Source organism: Lutjanus erythropterus, chromosome 2, assembly GCF_056507025.1.
Source record: "Lutjanus erythropterus isolate fLutEry1 chromosome 2, fLutEry1.hap2, whole genome shotgun sequence".
Lineage (NCBI taxonomy): Eukaryota > Metazoa > Chordata > Actinopteri > Lutjaniformes > Lutjanidae > Lutjanus > Lutjanus erythropterus.
In genome coordinates this window covers 29,669,181-29,688,147 of record NC_139318.1, presented here as the reverse complement: position 1 = coordinate 29,688,147, position 18,967 = coordinate 29,669,181, and the positions used below count along the sequence as shown (strand labels likewise).

Genomic DNA, 18,967 nt, shown 5'->3' with positions numbered 1-18,967 from the left:
CAGGCAGTCCTCTTAAATAACCCGTCATCATAAACTTAGACACTCACCCTTCACAAACTCTTTATGTCAGGAACACCAGACTATAAAATCAATGATTGACAGACTCACTGTGAAGTTTATAAGCACTGTCAGCATCCATATCCAATAAAACAAGCTAATAAGGATTTGTACTGGCTACAGTCTTAATGCAACGTCATATTTCTTCTTGAGCACCATCCTGGTGTAAATCTTCTCCTTGTTTTTTCTCCTTCAGCATGTCCAAAGTGGACATTTGGTGCAGGCTGCTCTGAGGAGTGTCAGTGTGTCCAGCAGAACACTCTGGAGTGTCACCGTCGCCATGGCACCTGTGTCTGTAAATCTGGTTACCAGGGCAACACATGCAAGGAAGGTGAGCACACTGTCACAATTGTCTGCTCATCAAAAGACCTGACTTGTACTTACTGGAGGTTGTGTTCTGCTCTGAGGTGTTTTTATTGACCAGTGACAGATGATGAATTTCACTTTAAGTTTTTGAACAAGTATTTGCAAAGTTAAATACAAAACACAACAAAGAAAAAACAAAACACAAGTCTAGACGCCCACTGATGATGTACCTGCAGACATGCAGTCAGACAGTGTTGCTCCAGGGTTTACACTGAGTTAACTGACTGACACCACTGCTCTGCAAACTGACAGCTGTCATGGCTAATATTATCCTATAGTTCCTCCTGCCTGTCTCAAAGTTTTTTTCCTATGACTGTCATTCATTTGACAGCATAAGTTCAGTAACTGTAAACCTGCAGACGCCTGCAGAAACAGATATCAGTGCTAACTAGCATGCTAACTGCTAATATCGTAGCAAGTGATGCTATATGCATGTTTTTAGGTGCAAACTCAGCTGACTAGTGTGACTGGTTTGGGGACGACATCTGTCTGTTTTTCATTTTAGGATGGTTTCCATCAATAAATGACTCTTGTTGGGCAGCTTTTATTGAAGTTATGTAATAAGTTGTCATGAACTTGAATAACTTTATCTGTCTCTCCTCTGCTCTGCTCTCAGAGGAGGAGGAGAGAAACCCTGACTTGACCTTGTGCAAAACGCTGTAAACTCCCACACTGAGCTGAAATGAAATGAGTGCACATAAATTAGATAAATAACGTAAATAAAATATTTTATTCCTTTCAGGGGAGAGCCACCACCCCAAGGCAATAGTGGGGGAAACACTGGTTTGCCAGAGTAGCATAATGGAAATATTGTCTGAAATTGTCCTCAGTAGACATGTCCAGAATGTGTCATTGTATGAATGAGATTTTAGAAAAGGTAACTTCTGATATCATTAATAAATGGACTCCAGATATTAACAAATATAAGTTCAATGAGTACCAGATCTCTTCTAAATCAGAAAATCACTGAGCCCCTCATTAAAATGAAGGAGGAGGATGATTTCCCATCTCTCGTATTACAGTTGAGTAAGTGCTCTGTCCTGTCTTGTCTCTAGAATGCACTCCAGGTAGCTATGGCGCCGGCTGTGAGAAGAAGTGCGCCTGTCCACCGGGAGTGTCATGTGATCATGTGACTGGAGAGTGCCAACGGAAATGCCCACCTGGTCGTCATGGAGAAAACTGTGATCAGGGTAGGTGGCCGTACAGGAGACACACTTTCCTCATCATTTAAAGTTCCTTTGTCTTCATTTTTTGTCCTGTTGAGACAAATCTACAGAGGAGGATTAGAGAGTGGAAATGTTGAGAATAAAGTGAAATACCTTTTTTACTTAATCATCATTTTTTTCTTATGCCTGAGACTGATACTGAAAGTTTGACTTTTGGACTTCATTCTCAGTTTCTCAACTTTGTTCTTGACATGTAAACATTTTGACTTTATTCTAGATATTGCAACTTTATTCTCAAAATGCAAAATTCTTCGTTCTCTCATTTTCCCCCCTTATGGTTGGCTCTTTCATGCAAACCTCTCCTGTGTGTCCTGTATCAGACTGTCCAGAGGGAACATTTGGACCAGGTTGCGTACATCCCTGTAACTGCACGAGTGCTCCGTGTGACAAAGTAACGGGACAATGCAAGTGTCCAGCAGGGACATCAGGGACGCACTGTGAGAGCTGTGAGTGCAGACAGATGTTTTTAAACAGCTGAGTGCAAAAGAACCACATGAAATTTAACAGTATAATGATAAAAATGTTGAATATTAATCATTATTTTTACAGTGTGTCCAGAGGGTTTCTGGGGTCCAGGCTGCACAGAGACCTGTCCAGTCTGTGAGAATGGAGGTGTGTGTGATAAACACAACGGGTCGTGTAGCTGTCCTCCAGGGTTCATGGGCAGACTCTGCCAGAACTGTGAGTATTTGGTTTCCATAGCAACATGCATTAAACAGTCATCTTGCTGAGGAGGATGGCAGCACAGCGGAATATGGAAATCATGCAGTGGTGCAATTTGGACAAGAAATAAAGCAGCACATTCAAAGACGGAGTAGTTTTTCTTCGAGGTCATTAGTTAAAATCCTTCCGCTGCCCTGAAAACCACCTCGGACCTGTTTTCACTGGAAGAACTAATTTAATTCAACCACTGACGGCTAAATTATGGAGCCTAAACTGTCATGGGAACTTGCTGCATTTCCATGCAATCTGGTGGAGTTGGTTATGGTAGATTAATCCTGATGTTTCTTGATGTTTTAGATTTTTTCTTTTTCCTTGTGCAGCGTGCCCGAGTGGACGTTTCGGTCAGGGATGCCAAATGAAGTGCGTGTGTGAGAACAACGCTCGCTGTGACCCTGTGAGTGGTCGGTGTACCTGCGCTCCCGGCTGGACTGGACACAACTGCAGGAAAGGTAACAGTGCTGGAAAACATTCGTTATCACTGCAGATACAATCTAACATGAGCTCATTCCGACACTGATCTGCCAGCAGAGGGTGTTCCTGCTTGTGTGTGACTCTCAGATGTGATGTTTGTGCTGCAGCCTGTGATGCAGGACACTGGGGGAGCGACTGTGCAGAAACATGCAACTGTAGAAACGGAGACGGCAGCTGTGACGCTGTGACGGGCCAGTGCAACTGTGAGGCTGGTTACACCGGAGCACAATGCCATCAGAGTATGTAGTTATGCGTTTGTGTTACAGCATGTCGACACAAAAGTGTGTCATGATTTAAGTTACTATGTGTACATTTTTTTGTGATCATAGCATGTTTTATGGAAGCCCTGAAAAGCAAAACACTCTGATGATCTATCTGCCATGTCTGTTTTAAAATGGTTTCTCTCCTGTGTTTATGACTTAAGAGCAGGGGGGAAAAAAAGGTTCCTTAAAATCATACATTTTTTTCATCTGTGAAACACAAGACAAAAGGTTGTTTTATTTATCAGGATAATTTTTTAGTGTTTGTTGTTGTAATGCTTATTTAGGCCACAAAAGACTAAAGTGCGTCACTACCCATGTTCTAAATAAAATCATTCACATTTTTTTCCAGGTGAGTTTTAATTTCTCCACACACTCTAAACATAACACACATATATTGTGTTTTAGCAAGTCATGGACTTTTGCTTATAGCAGATTATTATTGATTAACCCTGGATCCAAAAAACAAAACAAATGTTTTCATAGATAAAAAAAAAGTAACTTAGAAAAATTATCCTTGCAAATTTTTTTTTTTCATCTGGCAAAACACAGGAGACAAAACAGTTTTTGTTCACCAGAAAGTCTCATTGACATGTGCATCACATCAAAAACTCTGACTGTGAAAGAACCAAAAAAAAAATCCTGCACACTGTCACTTGTGCTCACGACTGGCAGAGATTATGCAACAGTTTGTGCTATCCTTTGACTTTTAGTACGTACTGCAGCTGACCTTATACTTACTGTTGCATGCAGTATACATACAAGTGGGACATACTATATTGTCATAAAAATGCACATTGAACTTTGGCCCTCTTGCTCATACACCCATCATAGAGGATTGAGGATCAAAATAGCCAAAAAAGCATGCTGGCTTGCAGGCTGCAAAATGTGACTGCCTACAATATGACTGTTTTGGGAATCTGACAAACTATAATTTTCCTGTCATAGTAAATAGTATGTTAGTGTAGATATTTGAATACACAGCATGTGTTCCTCTCAGCCGGTTCAGTCACTAGCAGTTTGTTTATCAATCTGCACAGTGTAGTTTTTGGTGCTACCACCGGATGGTGCCAAAGTAATAATTTCAAATCCTTCACACAGTAGCTTTAATATTTCAGTTTAGTCTCTGTTTGCTTTCTTCTGATTGATAGGCACTTGCTTTTTTTTACCGTTTGTCATTTTTCAGTCAGCCTTTATAACCTGACACTGGACTGGTTAAATGTTACATGAAGCTATACTTTACCAGCCTGCAAGTCTAAGTTGTGTGTGTGTGTATGTGATATTCCCTCAGAGTGCCCTGCAGGTATGTTTGGTCTCGCTTGTCGCCACCGATGTCAGTGTGACAACAAGGCGTTGTGCGACCATGTGAGTGGAGCTTGCACCTGTCAGGTTGGGTGGACCGGGACCTTCTGTGAAAAGCGTAAGAGAAGCTCCTTGAACACGAAACTAAAGTCACCTGCTAAGTATGTGCGTATGTTAGTAACAAGTTGTCTTTACGTGTGTGTGTTTCAGCGTGTCCTCAGGGTTTCTTCGGGCTGGACTGTCAGGAAAAATGTTTGTGTCTAAATGGTGGCAGCTGTGACCACCTCAGTGGAGTTTGTTCCTGTCCTGCAGGCTGGATCGGCCCGTTCTGCAACCAGAGTTAGTGACACCTCCACCACAACATGTTTTAAAGTTCACAGTTGCTTGAGTATTTGTATTTTATTTATATTTATTTTTATTTTTTGTTTTCCTCCCTACATTTTAATGCTAATAGCTGTACTTTCTTCTTCCTACATTTTTAAAACAGGCTTTTTACTTAGTTTTAATGCTTTTGAGTTATTCTAATTAATTAATTAATTAATTAATTATTATTATTATTATCATTATTATTATTATTATTATTAATAGTAGTTATTGATTTTAACGTTGTTTAATTACATGCCACCTTCCCAACATAAAGACTCATTTCAAATAAATGGAACCACAAATATTGAAAGTGGACATTATCTTATATATTATCTTATTATTGACCTAAAAACAGTAAAGCAGTGAAAACAATAGAAATGTGTAAAACCTTAAATGTATTTTATACAATACCATTATTGATTGTTACATGGTAGCCCTATACATATATATATATGTGTATTTTTTTTTTTTTTTTTTTTTTTTTTTTTTTTTTACTTTTATACTTGGAGTACCAACAGAATGTGTGTTCTTTTGCCACCTCTGTACTCCAGAGTTATAAAAGAAAGGTGGAATCAGGGGCTCAGATGGTTCATACCAGGACATTTGTGCAGCAGCACTGAAGCAGCGAGAACATCTTTGTAACGCTGACTCACAGTGGAACAAAAACACGCTTGGTTTCAGAGTTATTTGGGAAAACCCAGCCCAGTCACACATGAGAAAGCACCGATTGGATGCTCCCCATGCAGCGGCCTGTATCACTTACCAGACTGCTGGAATTTCCACTTTTGATCAGCAGAGTTCATGAGGAGGTAATGATATTGTTTGTCCCTCTCCTGGCAGCATGCCCACTCGGCTCCTATGGGGAGGGATGTAACCAAACCTGTAGCTGCCGTAACGATGGCATCTGCCACCCGGCCAGTGGGCGGTGTGTGTGCACGCCGGGCTGGACTGGACCCAACTGCACAGAAGGTGAGTGGACACGACACAGAGCACAGCAATCATCTGTCTGACAGGTAAATAAGGGGTCACAAGATAGTTTTGTGTGTGTTTTTCTCCCAGAATGCCCTGCAGGGTTTTATGGAGCGGACTGTCAGCAGCGCTGCTTGTGTCAGAATGGAGCCACCTGTAACAAGACCAATGGAAAATGTACATGTGCCAGTGGATGGACAGGCACAGCCTGTGAATTGGGTAAGAGTCTCTGTATGTGTGACCACAAAACCACCGTCAGATGGAGCATTTAGAGGAAAATTCTCATTTATTACAACTTGAGTTTTATTTTTGTACTTCTGGCTGTCGTTTATAATAACATCTCGGGTCCGAGAACACTGGTATTACTATGGAAACGGCTGATGTGGTGACAAACAAGAGATGATCAGACAGACCAACAGTTTTATCATATTTTCATTTCATTTGGAGGTAAAACCAAAAGTAACAGTAATATTACATCCATTGCACAGGAGAACTGTGCAGCAGAACTGCAGGTACCACAGGTCAAAGTTGAACCATCGGCCTGTAAACTGATGGATGTTTAGAGCTCACACTTGTTTATCACTTCCAAATAAGTTTGGCTAAAGTGGGAGTTTTTTTAACTTGCAATTTTACCATATTCACAGATTCCCAGTACAGTGTCATTATTACCAAAATGAATGAAGAACAAAACTACAAAAATAAGACCCAGCTGGTACAAAACCAGAATTTTCCTGCCTCTTTTTACATCCAGAACCTTGTGCATGTTTTTTTTCCATGTTTATTTTTACCTTACTTGACACGTGTCTCTCTAAACTGAATTCAGCGAATTACTATCACATATTTTCCACCAATCTAAATTTACTCTTTAATATCACAATTGTCGGTTAATGTGAGTAGCTATGATGGCCAATAGATGTGTTTACATGGGCTTAATATTCCATCAATCAGAATAAAAATGTACTCATGTCCATGGTCATGTCCTCACGTCAATCCAGCCTGATTGGAAGAAATTTTCATTCAGGTTGAGAGGGACAGTGTAAACCTTTGATAATCCGTTATGAAGAAAAATGTTAGTGCATAATAATCATGTAAATGCTTAATCTGTGCATGTTTGCCCCACGTGGCGGTAACACTGTGTCACATGAACAAGCTTCTTAATGAGCTGAAAAATGTCCTGTTCCATCTTCTCCCCCTGTTTTAAGATTGCAAGAATGTTGCTCAATTATAAAGAACAGCAGAAACACAAATATTGTTCCAAAATTGTACTAACGGGCAGAACCACTTCTTCTTCTGTTATATTTGTGGCTGATTAGATGCTTCACAGCAGGAATAACCACTTTGCACATGTCAAAACCGATATGTTCTGATTAAATGCTTTGGGGCATGTAAAAGCACACCTTATCAGATTTAGGGCAAATGTTGACAGTTAAGATGGAGTCTTTCATCAGAATGATTTCAATCAGGTTGAAGAAATATTTTCCATGAAAGAGCAGCTGTTGACATCTAACCAGAAGTTCCACCAACCAATCAGCTAACAGACTTAAGCAGGACAAACAAATCAGAAGTGATTCAGAATGAGGAAACAAATACATGCACTGATGTATAAACATTGAGGTAAATCTGATTTATCTTAAAGTAGACTGTGGGCTGTTTGGCTCTTTGTCAGTAACAAAATGCTGAATTCAGCCTCGTCTTGCAGAGCTATAATGATGTTGGTTAGTCTGGACAGAAATGCAGAAGAATAACATCACCTGAACCCAGAGGTAAACATTTAAGTCGGTGGTAGTTTTACTGTTCGGAGGAAATACATCAGTCTGAGTTCAATCTGCAGCCTTAGCTCATTTGTTATTGCCTGGTTACAGTCTGGTTATTTGCTGGCAGAGTTTGTTCCTGCGCCACCGACGAGTCTGCCCTGTAAAAGTCTCGCTCGACCCGGCATTGACTTTCCAGCTCATTCTCCCTCTGAGCTCCACATCACACACTATCCTCCCTCTGTGCCTGTTACAACCTCTCTCTGTCGCACTGTGCCAGACCCAGCCCCCCTCCGCACGCTCAGGAAACCTCTAATCCTGTCGCTGGAATGTCTGGACCCTCTAAAACTCTGTGACTACCACCTCTGATTGCCAACTCCTCACTGTCTCCAACCATAAATTATTGAAGAAAAAAAAACATGTTGCAGCCCTCAGCACAAATATGACAGTGCAGGTTTTTCCTGTCGTGTGTGGTTCACATCATGACGTCTCTGTTTTCTTTCTCTTGTGTTTCTGCTGCTGTGTGTTTACACAGAGTGTGTGCCGGGCCGGTTCGGGACTGACTGCCAGAAGCAGTGTGACTGTGAGAACGGCGGCCAGTGTGACAGACAGACTGGACGGTGCAGCTGCAGCGCTGGCTGGATCGGAGAGCGCTGTGAGAAAGGTGAGCCAGAGAGTCTCTACCTACACTACTGTAGAAAAACTAATGAACCTGCAGAAACTGTGACCTCATGGGGACTCGTGCACCGTGGAAAGTGTTGGACTGGCAAATGTTGTGTATTTTTGTTAATTATAACCTCCAATTTGCACCTTCCTCTGCTCAGCATGCGAACGAGGCTTGTTTGGTGCCGGCTGTGAGGAAAGATGTCAGTGTGTGCACGGTGCTTCATGTCACCACGTCACTGGAGAGTGTCAGTGTCCAGCAGGGTGGAGAGGAAAACTCTGCGACAAAGGTACGAACCTGCAGACAGAGACACTGTGGTGCTCTTGCAACACCTGGTGGACGGAGTTTGTCTTGTTATTTTATAGACTTCTCAAACATCTACAGGCATGGGCTGGATCCAAGAAAACTTTTTCATTTTGGCTAAAATGCATGATTGATTTGGTAACACCTGTAGCTCCTGGTGGCAGTAGCAAATGTTGTGGGGGGAGTAAAAACTGTTGTTTTATTAAAGAAGTCAGGCAATAATTGGCCTTTTTTCAGGATTTTATGAGCAACTGGGTTCTGATTTTACGCTGCACATGGTTGCACACAGAGTCTGTGAACAGCAGAGCACAGTGAAAGGAGTTAGTTACCTGGCTGAGAAGCTGGAGATGTTCACAGCTCACTGTCGTTGCCCCTTCTTGTCCCATATTTCAAACTGATCTTCTGTCAAAAAATGCCAAAAATGACTAATGCCTTGTTTTGTAGATGTGTTTTTGATGAACAGTCGAGGTCAGTGTCAAGCTCACTGACGAACTGAATATCCTGTGAATACTAATAAAAGTTGACTTGTGTTTCACCAGTAAAATGCTTTTAATGTGAAGCTGCAACAGCAGGAAATGTTCAGATTGCATTAGCAGTAACTTAATAGTTGATTCTTTATTCAGATCCCCGTTAGCTTCCACTGAGGTAGCAGAAACTCCACCTGGGTTCCACACACGACAGAAAATAACATATAAAACATGTCATCATCATCATCATCATCATCATCATCATCATTATTATTATTATGTTATTATGTGAGTCAAATTTATAATTTTGGCTTATATGAATAAAACCGACATAAGTTTATGATATACATTTATTGTTCTTGTCCTATTTCTCGTACAGTCTGCATGAGGGGAAAAAACAACAAAAAATATAAAAATAAAAATGTGAAAAAAACTAAGCAACAGAGAAGAGACCAATTATACAAACAAATTTTCAGTTAAAACTACAGGCAGGTTGACACCAAAAATATGATTTATTGATGTGAATAAAAGGGAATGTCTGTGCAGTAATACATTTTTTCCCACGTTAAAGCCATAAACATGTCATATTGTTGTGTCCTTCTAGCATGTTTGCCGGGCATGTATGGAGAGGGCTGCACGCAGCGCTGCAGCTGTGCTCAGGGAACGTCCTGCCACCACGTCTCTGGAGAATGCGGCTGTCCTCCTGGATTAACAGGAAACGGCTGCGAACAGAGTGAGTCCTGCTGCAGGGCCAGTTTCTGCCTCACGGTCCATTCAGAAAATGAAGACTCATTCTTGCATTAATAAAAGCGCACTGAATGATGATTTATGATGCATCAGAAAGCAAAAAACATCCCTAACAAACCCTGTCCCTCCCTCCATCAGCTTGTCTTCCAGGAACATTTGGACAGAACTGCAACCAGGTGTGTCAGTGCTCAGAGACAAACCAGCTCTGCCACCCAGTGTCCGGATCATGTTACTGCGCTCCAGGTTTCCACGGCCCCAAATGTGACCAAAGTATGTAAAACAGCACATTTATACCTCTTACACATATCACATTACACTGAAGAAGTCAAAGTCTTTATGAAGCTCTAAATGTTGGTTCTCTGTTTAGTTTGTGAAGATGGTCATTATGGCCCCGACTGTGAGAGAGAGTGCCAGTGTGACAACGGAGGGAAGTGTGTTCCTTCCACTGGAGCCTGCGAGTGTCCAGCAGGATTTATTGGAGCACGCTGCAACATCAGTGAGTCCAACTGGAACTGTGATGACGGTGAATACATAAATAATGTCATTCAGTATGGGATGATAAGTAATCTGGTGTGTGTGTCTCGGTGGTGACAGCGTGTCCAGCTGGACGCTATGGAGTCAACTGTGCTCAGGCGAAGGTGTGTGGAGACGGAGCCCAGAACGACCCTGTCACTGGTCGCTGTGTGTGCCTCCCTGGACACAGAGGAGAGGACTGTGGACACGGTGAGTTTTCAGTGCAGCTGATAAACGGCGGGACAAAAATTAGTGGTGAAAGCTTTTATCTCCTCTACAGAAGATCACTAACTGGATTCCTCTATTGTGACCAGTGTCCCCAATTTTTACTGCAGATTTTCACAAGTAAGGATGTTTTATCTTCAATAATCAGAGTCGAGAGTAAACAAAAATCAAATTAAGATCATGACACCCAAAGTTAACAGAGTTTTAGTGGAGAACCAGGGCAAATGAAGTGTGACTTCTTTCATAACAGGAGAAGGAAGAGCTGCTTGGCTCTGATGGCTGAGAAGATGTCCCTGATGTCCCTGACGTAGACCTAGAATGGACACGCACAGCTCTGTTTGTTTATCTGTGCTCAAAGAATAAATTTATAGTATTGTTTCACCAGAAGACAGAGTGGCTTAGTTTATTTTCTTTAGTTGTCTGCACAACTTTATATTAAGCAAGATTTCCTGGATCTTGTTGTCTAAGTGTGTATTTTATGTTTAGAAATAGCCTCAAACATCATCAGTCATGTGATTTTATCTGATGTAAAGGAAGCTGATACTGCCTCGAAACAGCAGTATCAGATGTAACAGACACTTTATTGATCCAGAAGGAAATTTAGGTATCCAGTAGCTTATATGACACATGCATAAAAAAAAAACTGATACACACAGGAATATAAGAATAAAAACACAGAAGGGAAGTGTTAGTCTACAGAACTACTGCAGGGAGCTGTCAGTGTATTATGTGCTAATGGAGGTAGTGCAAATGTAAGGTCATTAAAAATTGATTTAAAAGTTCAAGAATATTGATCACTGTTGCTAATCTAAAATAAAATACAGATCGAAGATTACCAAATATAGATTGTCCATAAGGCTAACGTAGAAATGAACTTACAGTCCAGCAAATGTAAGGTGGTTGAAAAGTAAAAACAATGCAGGAATAATGTGGAAATTGTACATAAATACTCTACAGCATCTCTGTCTTTATCTGTAACCTGTTTTTGTGACCTCAGTTCATTTCAAAGTCTAGACTCTGTGCAGTTTTCCATTAGTGTCATCGAGACTCTGAGCTCACTGTGATGGATTATCTAGTTTGGGCAATTTTCATGTCTGTGTAAGTTGTTTTTCTTACTGTACAAAAATGAAGGGCGGCAAATGGCTCCTTCTGAAGGAAGAAAAGAAACCCCGATGTCTGCAAGTGGAATAATTTTAAAGAAGAAAAACAACTTGTTATCTTGTCTGTGTTGATAATGAGGCAGAATGTTCTCTTCGGGTTAATTTGAGGTGTGTTTTCTGCCCTCAGGCTGTCCTCCAGGCTGGTTTGGGGCGGACTGTGTCCATCGCTGTAACTGCAGCAATGGAGGAGTGTGTGACTCTGTGACCGGCAACTGTACCTGTGGTCTGGGCTGGACGGGTGCACAATGTGATGAAGGTGACAACGCTCACTTTTATATTGAGTAGTTTGTTTTTTAATGCACTTACTTCAGCTCATTATCACATTCCTGATCTTCTGTAGCACACTCAACATAAACATAGAGGTGAGTGTGAAGTCCTCAAGTTGTTTTTTCTTCTTCCCGTTTTATTTAATTTGTCTCCAGAATGTCCTGCAGGCAGATTTGGTGCGAACTGCCAGTTGACATGTACCTGTCAAAATAACGGCACGTGTGACCGAGTGACGGGGACGTGTCAGTGTGGTCCAGGCTATTATGGACATTTGTGTGAACATGGTGAGGACACATGAACATACACAACGAGAGACAGAAGTTATAGTGTTATTTGATCTGTTTTATTCCTAAATAAATCCCATTAAAGACAAAAAACAACAATTAAAGTGGAAATAGACAAATTTTTTATCATTATTAAATGCAAATGTGAAACACGGTGCTTAAAAAATAATGTATAGACTCATAAAAACATGATCCCTTTCAACTTATGACCCACTAGAAGTGTGTAGTAGTGTCTGTATCTGCAGAGAACCTGCAGCCATTATTTTGCTGCGCTCAGGACACTTAACCAACTCAAAATGTAAGTATTTGACATCCTGGCATCTTTCCGATTTGCTTACAAACAGCCTGGACAAATCCTGCTGAGTCTACCTTTAAGCAAATATTGATTCCACGGTGTAATGGCTATCGGTCTGCCAGTGAGGAAGATTTTTCCTGAGAAAATGATGTTGGAAGCAGTAATGCAAACTAAAACTGTTATTGCTCTGTAACATCATTACAATAGCTTATACCGGTTCTCAAATTCAGTATCAATAGTGACAATTTCAATTTACATCCTCAGTGACTGTGCTTCTTTCTTTTCTCATTTTTTCAAAGTGGTGTTGATCATTTCTTTTACGGAGCTCAGCTCTGACTCTGGTGAAACGTAAAGCGATCCTTTGTTGCGTCACACTGTGTTCCCCCATCAGATAATGTTTCCCATAGTGTAGGGGTGGGTTATGTTAAGGTGTAGCAGAGTAAGGTCAGGGAGGCCACATATCGATGGGATTTCAACGCAACACCTGTGATCTTTGCCATATTGGCACATTAATACCACAATAGAGGGCTGAAAAGTTGCCTGTTTCCACTGTAAATGATTCTAACAACACGTTTTGTTTATGTAACTAAAACCTGATATATCTTATTCCTCCGTGCCTTAGAGCTCCATATAAAAAACATCAATGTGTGACACCAAATGACTCCTATTACAATAAAACAGGCAGTGTAGTTTATTTTGAGTCAATTCCACGTACACCATCCTGCTGTCAGAAACACTCATTAAATTAGCAAATATATAATAAGAGATTCCAGAGTCTCCTCAAAAAAATGCTGTAAAAACTTCCTGGTCTTTTGAAAGTTATGCAGCTCTTAAAAACAAAGACATTTATTTATGACTCTTTTTGATTCTGAAGATTTACATTTTCAGTGGGAAGCAATGGGCTGGGGATTAGAACCCCTGGAGACAAACCGATCTCTGAACCCTGTCGGCTATCGTTTGACAACGATTTAGCCTCTGGTGACGATGGCCAATGTTTCGGGGCTTCCGGTGTAGCCAGGGGATATCCTGATACGGATAACTGATATCCAGGTCAGACTCCCTCTTCTGTGTGCCCGTCATTGTTTATAGTCCGATTAGCAACTTGAGACATGAGAGTGGAGTTTGAGATGAAAGACGACATCTAAGACAGGATCGTATCTGCATATGGATGCAAATAAATATTTTAAAAAGCTAAATGTTCAAGCCTGCTCAGACATGACGGCACAATACTACGTGGACTACAAATACTCCTCATAGTTTTCTCTTGTGTTCAGATTTGACATTCATGTACATAATCTGTTTATAAAGATACAGACTAACATGTTCTTTTAACTTTGAATGAGGTTTGTAGACAACAGCGAAAATATAGAATATTGGCAGCCTCATCCTTTAAAGAATGAAATATTTTTGTAACACACAAATGCAGAAGGACAAAAAACAGAAATGATCTCTCACTGTGACTGTAAGACAAGTGACAACACAATACATGAGTTTGTGAGAAAAAATATTCTTTATTCAACAAAGAAAGCCACATTTTATATTAAAACCCAAGCATCTGTGCAAGAACTTTGCCTAAATGTAGTAGTGTACAGAATCTGACCAGGCATTTAATGCAAATTTCAGTCAATACCAAAAAAGTATTGAGTTTCAATAACGGTAGTGGATGAAGGATGAAGATGTTCAGAACAACAATCTTGACAAGTAAAAGTTCATTCAAAATCCTACTTAAGTAAAATCTCAGAAATGTTGTTTAAAATAAAACTACTCTGCAGAAAAATGACCATTGAGTCATAATATAATATAATATAATATAATATAATATATATTTTTTAATATGGATGTATCAGTGTGTATGCAGCATTTAGTCTAGTCATGTAGTTCAGTTCAGTGGTTCCAAACCTGGGGGTCAGGCCCCTCCAAAGGGTCACAAGATGACTTTGAGGAGTCTTGATATAATTAATGGGAGGAAAGCAGAAAAGAACAACACAAATTTGTGAGACGGTTCTTGTTTATGCTGATTTATTAATCCAGTGAGAACATGTTAAACCATGACGGTGAGTTTTAAATCTTGTGGTATGAACTCCTCGTCCTCAGCATGTCCTCCTGGTCTCCACGGTCCGCTGTGCCAGCTGCAGTGTGACTGTATGAATGGAGCCTCCTGTCACCCCGTGTCGGGCCACTGCATCTGTCCTGCAGGACACCACGGAGCTCGCTGCCACAGAGGTCACTCAAATCACTGCTGATTACCCCAACACAATAACAGGATTAATGGCATCTTCATGCCTAATTTGTGCCGTTTTTGAAAATGTCTCTCCTGTCCCTCCCTCAGTGTGTGAACAGGGGACCCACGGTCACGGCTGTAACAAGGTGTGTGACTGCGAGGACAACGCTCCGTGTGATCCTGTGACAGGAAGATGCCTCTGCTCCTCAGGGAAGACTGGACCCAGATGTGACATCGGTAAACTTGTCGACATGCTAATTTTGAGAACACACATACACAGCGAGGCGCAGGCCGTTCTGAGCTTCACTTCAAGTCCTTCAAAATTAAAATGTGTTGTTCATACTTTATTTAAGAGAGGGGTAGATTTACAAGTGGCCTGTTCAATGGATTCAAAGAGAGCAAAATGTGCTGCTTTGTGTTGAAAAATGGATATTAAACTTCCCCATGAGCCGACGGGGATGAGAAGAAAAAATGATTCTTAGCTGCATTGCGATTGTCTCTTAAAAGATTATGAAATGATGCAGAAAAGTCAATAATTCAGAATTTAAAACCCAATTCTCAATATTGTGATCGCCTGTAACAATTCAGTAAAATGAGGCTGCACAACCTCACTGCTGAACCAGCTGAACGGTGAAACGTAATGGACACGTGCACCCTGTTCACGTTCACGCGAGGCTACTTCTCCGAGTGTGAGTATAACTGTGGATGGATAAAATCCAACCAGCACTCCCTGGTTTAAAGTGTGTGTACGAAAGAATTTTGGCTTCTATGAAGCTGAAGGTAAAAGGGACCTGGACAGGAGCCACAATGTATGCAAGTTGTGTCTAACTAAACTTATAATAATTTGTGGGTCATTATAAATATGCCATGTTTTAAAAGTAGCCACAGTGAGAAAAATAAATCATTTATAGAGATAAAAAAAATGTTGATCCATCAAGAATAATCGATAATTGTCTTATAATCCCATCAGAGCGATCAGAATCAAATCATGAGGTGCAAATTATCCATTGATGGGTTAAGATGAAAGATTTTATTTGCTAAACAAGACTTGGAAAAGTTTGGTGTAATACTGTTTTGCAGTTTATTATTTATATTGTATATCCCTTGTAAATTTGTGTATCCACTAGAGTTTATGTTCTATTGTGTAAAAACCTTCATAAAAAGGTGTTTTGTAAATTTTGCATCCAGGTCAGATGACTAATGATGTGTCTAAAAGAAGCCAGAAACATCAGATACAACATGGATGTAGGCAGTTTAACCAAAAATGTGGTTAATAAAGCATGTTGTATCAGAGAACAGTAATGTTGCAAATGTAGAAGCTGGTGAGTTTGACACTTTGGGAGATTGTGTTTCTCTGTGTAGTTTTATCTAACAGTGGTAATTTGTGCTTTCTGTCAGACTGCAGAGTGAATCATTATGGGCCGGACTGTGCAGAGACCTGTACGTGTGAGAACGGGGCGCAGTGCGACCCACGCAACGGCCGCTGCAGCTGCCTGCACAGCTGGATCGGACTCTCCTGTCAAGAAGGTACAGTAACAGTGACCTAACATAAACAGCATGAGTGACACATGAATCATCCCTACTGTCTTAACAGTTCATTGTTACATCCACACGGACGGCAGGTGAGCAGCTCTGCTGACTCTTAAGTCAGAACAGACATGACATTTCAGCTGACTCGGTGAAATCAGAGCAAATAACTAGTTCATGTGCTGACAGCGTTCAGGTTCTGTCTGTTTGGGGCAGAAATGCAGCGTCTGTACTTTCTCCTCGGTGTCGTCTTTGTTCTGATCAAACATGAATGTTGCGTGTTTGCTGAGCTGGACTCACAGCTCTTTGTTTCCTCAGGTGGACCTCCGCGCCTCACCTACAGCAGCAGAGGAGACTCACAACGCGACAACTCATTATAGCACCGCCGCCGAGCCGGAGGAGTCCAACTCAAACTGGGACAGATCAGCTACATTCGACTGAAGTGACTCAAGTGAGTGAAAGTGTGTGACAGGAAGGGCAGCTGAAGACCTTCATGGAAATAGACTCTCTGATGAGAACTGCAGTTTCATGTTTGGACCTGAGCTGGATGATATCTATATATTTTTTAATTTTCGCGTGTCAAAGTGTCCTTTGAACTGTTGAAGCTCGTTTCATCAGCCCGACATCAGCTCGCTGGTACATTGTGATTTTCTTGCGGTCAAAGTGGAATATCGAACAGCTTCAGATCGCTCCTCGAGTGCAGTGTCAGATTGTGGTTGTGTTTACTGCACTTTTGATATTTTGTGTTTAATATTTTGTCCTTGAAATACCTTTTACAGGTACTGTATATAAAATATCTATTTTTTTTTTTTTTTTACCAATTTGATGATATTGCTGGACATGATTCAACCTCTGATGCTGAGGCAATTTTTGAACACATATTTCATGACTTACTAGTACTATGAAGTTGTTTTTCAGTCTTTACATTATGAAGTACTACCCTCAGTCCGATGGTGCTTTACTGTACAAAGTAACAAAGACTATAATGATCCTCAGACTTAATAGTAAAGCACATTCCTCTGCAGTAAATGTGCCTTAATGGTCGGCTGGAATCTCATAGTTCACTAAAGATCACACTAGCATTCATTTGCACCTTCTCCATGGTTAAAGGGATAGTTTGGATTATTTGATGTGGGGTTGTTTTAGGTGTTATTGATAATGTATTGTCACAGTAGATGGTGATTAGCACACCTCCTGTTAGGAGAAGCAGAGAGGGGAACCAGTAAGGAAGCTAAGCAACGAACTGCCAGTCCCTTCACGGATTTCAGACTTTTTTTTTGGAATTGTTGTGACCCTAAAATGCAATTTCACAGCATCCTTCATCCATTCATTGTCTGTAACTGCTTATCCTTGAAGGGTTGTGGGGAAGCTGGAGTCTATCCCAGCTGACAGAGTGAGAGGCAGAATACACCCTGGACAAGTTGCCAGTTCATTGTAGGGCTGACATGTAGAGACAGACAACCGTTCACACTCACATCCACAACTGTGGACAATTTACCAATTATTGCTCTCTTCAAACCAATCAAACTTATAACGAAGTTGTTTTGTTTAGCTTGTTTAGCTTCTGTACTGGTGCCTCTGATTGTATCTCCAAACTGGGAATGTGCCGACCACCATCTACTGAAAATAATACACTGACAACTGAGAAGTACCTCATACAACCCCACATCAAATAATCCTAACTATCCCTTTAAGTGTCTAAATATTTTGTTCTGGAGTTGATTTTGTGTATAAATTGCTTCATATTTATATTTCACACACTTGTATACAATTTGAATATGCAGCATGTTTAAAATACATCCTTGTTTTTCACTGGATAAAAGAGACTTTGAGGCACTGCCAAATCTACAGTCCAGTAAACAACCCAGAATGAGTTTTTATTTTTTACACATGAATGCCAATAAAGACAGACACATAAAGGTTTGTTTACCATTCTTATTTTTATCATTATTTCATTTTCATTGAAGATCGAAGCTGTACATCCTGTCTAAAGTCAGATACAAGCACAGTGCAGATAGCAACGCCTGCAAAAGAAAATTAAAAAAGAAAAAAGGCAGAGGTGATCACAACCAGAAATATATACAAAGGTCAAACTATGTACAGGAGATACCAGGCTCTCACTACATCATCTTCAGAGTGAATTCAGTCCACCATTTGCATTCACTTCAGAGCATTCCTCATGATGCATACACAACACAAAAAAATTGCTTCTTTTTGTCAGTCTTAAAATCGATACAATACTGATAGGAAAAATGCAGCATGATGAAAAAAATAAAAACAGTTCTTTTAATTCTCTCTACTGCATTAAAGGCTAAAACATAAAAATATATTCTCTGTATAACCAGGAACCTTCTGTAAAATAAGCTCTATCCATCTGTGGCTCTGGTTTCATTTCTGAACTAGTCATTAAAATGTTAGAACAGCAAATATGATGAAACTAGGACCACTTAAAGCATGAATGTCTCCTACACAGGCGAGGGCACTAGGTCGTTACACTTCAGCCTTAAAAACATTAAGAGTTATTTCTACAATGTGCAGAAACCTGTAGACGCCACAAGATCTTTGTTGGGCAGGTCAGCACAGTGTGAAATAACACTGATGGTCAAACAAAATGCACAGCGATACCGTTTAAAGGACAAATCCAACATTTTGGGAAATACACTTAGTTGATTTCTTGCCGAAAGTTAAATGAGAAGATTGATACCACTGTCACATCTTTACGCTAAAGATGAAGCTATCGATAGCTGTCGGCTAACTAACAAGCAAAGTTATGATTCTGACTGGCCTTTGTTGCTTTGGTTTG

General features: G+C 40.5%; 1 protein-coding gene across 1 annotated transcript in view; it reads left to right on the top strand.

Moving 5' to 3' along the window:
- The window catches only part of megf6b (multiple EGF-like-domains 6b), an 87,739-nt gene extending 69,656 nt beyond the window's left edge, over positions 1–18,083 (top strand). Inside the window, exons 17-38 of the mRNA XM_084736689.1 lie at positions 254–388; positions 1,479–1,613; positions 1,970–2,095; positions 2,199–2,330; positions 2,693–2,821; positions 2,951–3,082; positions 4,395–4,523; positions 4,616–4,744; positions 5,612–5,740; positions 5,831–5,959; positions 8,027–8,155; positions 8,316–8,444; positions 9,530–9,658; positions 9,811–9,942; positions 10,040–10,168; positions 10,267–10,395; positions 11,698–11,826; positions 11,993–12,121; positions 14,511–14,639; positions 14,746–14,874; positions 16,036–16,164; positions 16,483–18,083. Of these exons, the coding sequence (XP_084592815.1) occupies positions 254–388; positions 1,479–1,613; positions 1,970–2,095; positions 2,199–2,330; positions 2,693–2,821; positions 2,951–3,082; positions 4,395–4,523; positions 4,616–4,744; positions 5,612–5,740; positions 5,831–5,959; positions 8,027–8,155; positions 8,316–8,444; positions 9,530–9,658; positions 9,811–9,942; positions 10,040–10,168; positions 10,267–10,395; positions 11,698–11,826; positions 11,993–12,121; positions 14,511–14,639; positions 14,746–14,874; positions 16,036–16,164; positions 16,483–16,544 (2,789 nt within the window). The 3' untranslated portion in view covers positions 16,545–18,083. The remainder of the gene's footprint in view (positions 1–253; positions 389–1,478; positions 1,614–1,969; positions 2,096–2,198; positions 2,331–2,692; positions 2,822–2,950; positions 3,083–4,394; positions 4,524–4,615; positions 4,745–5,611; positions 5,741–5,830; positions 5,960–8,026; positions 8,156–8,315; positions 8,445–9,529; positions 9,659–9,810; positions 9,943–10,039; positions 10,169–10,266; positions 10,396–11,697; positions 11,827–11,992; positions 12,122–14,510; positions 14,640–14,745; positions 14,875–16,035; positions 16,165–16,482) is intronic.
- The last annotated feature ends 884 nt before the right edge of the window (positions 18,084–18,967 follow it).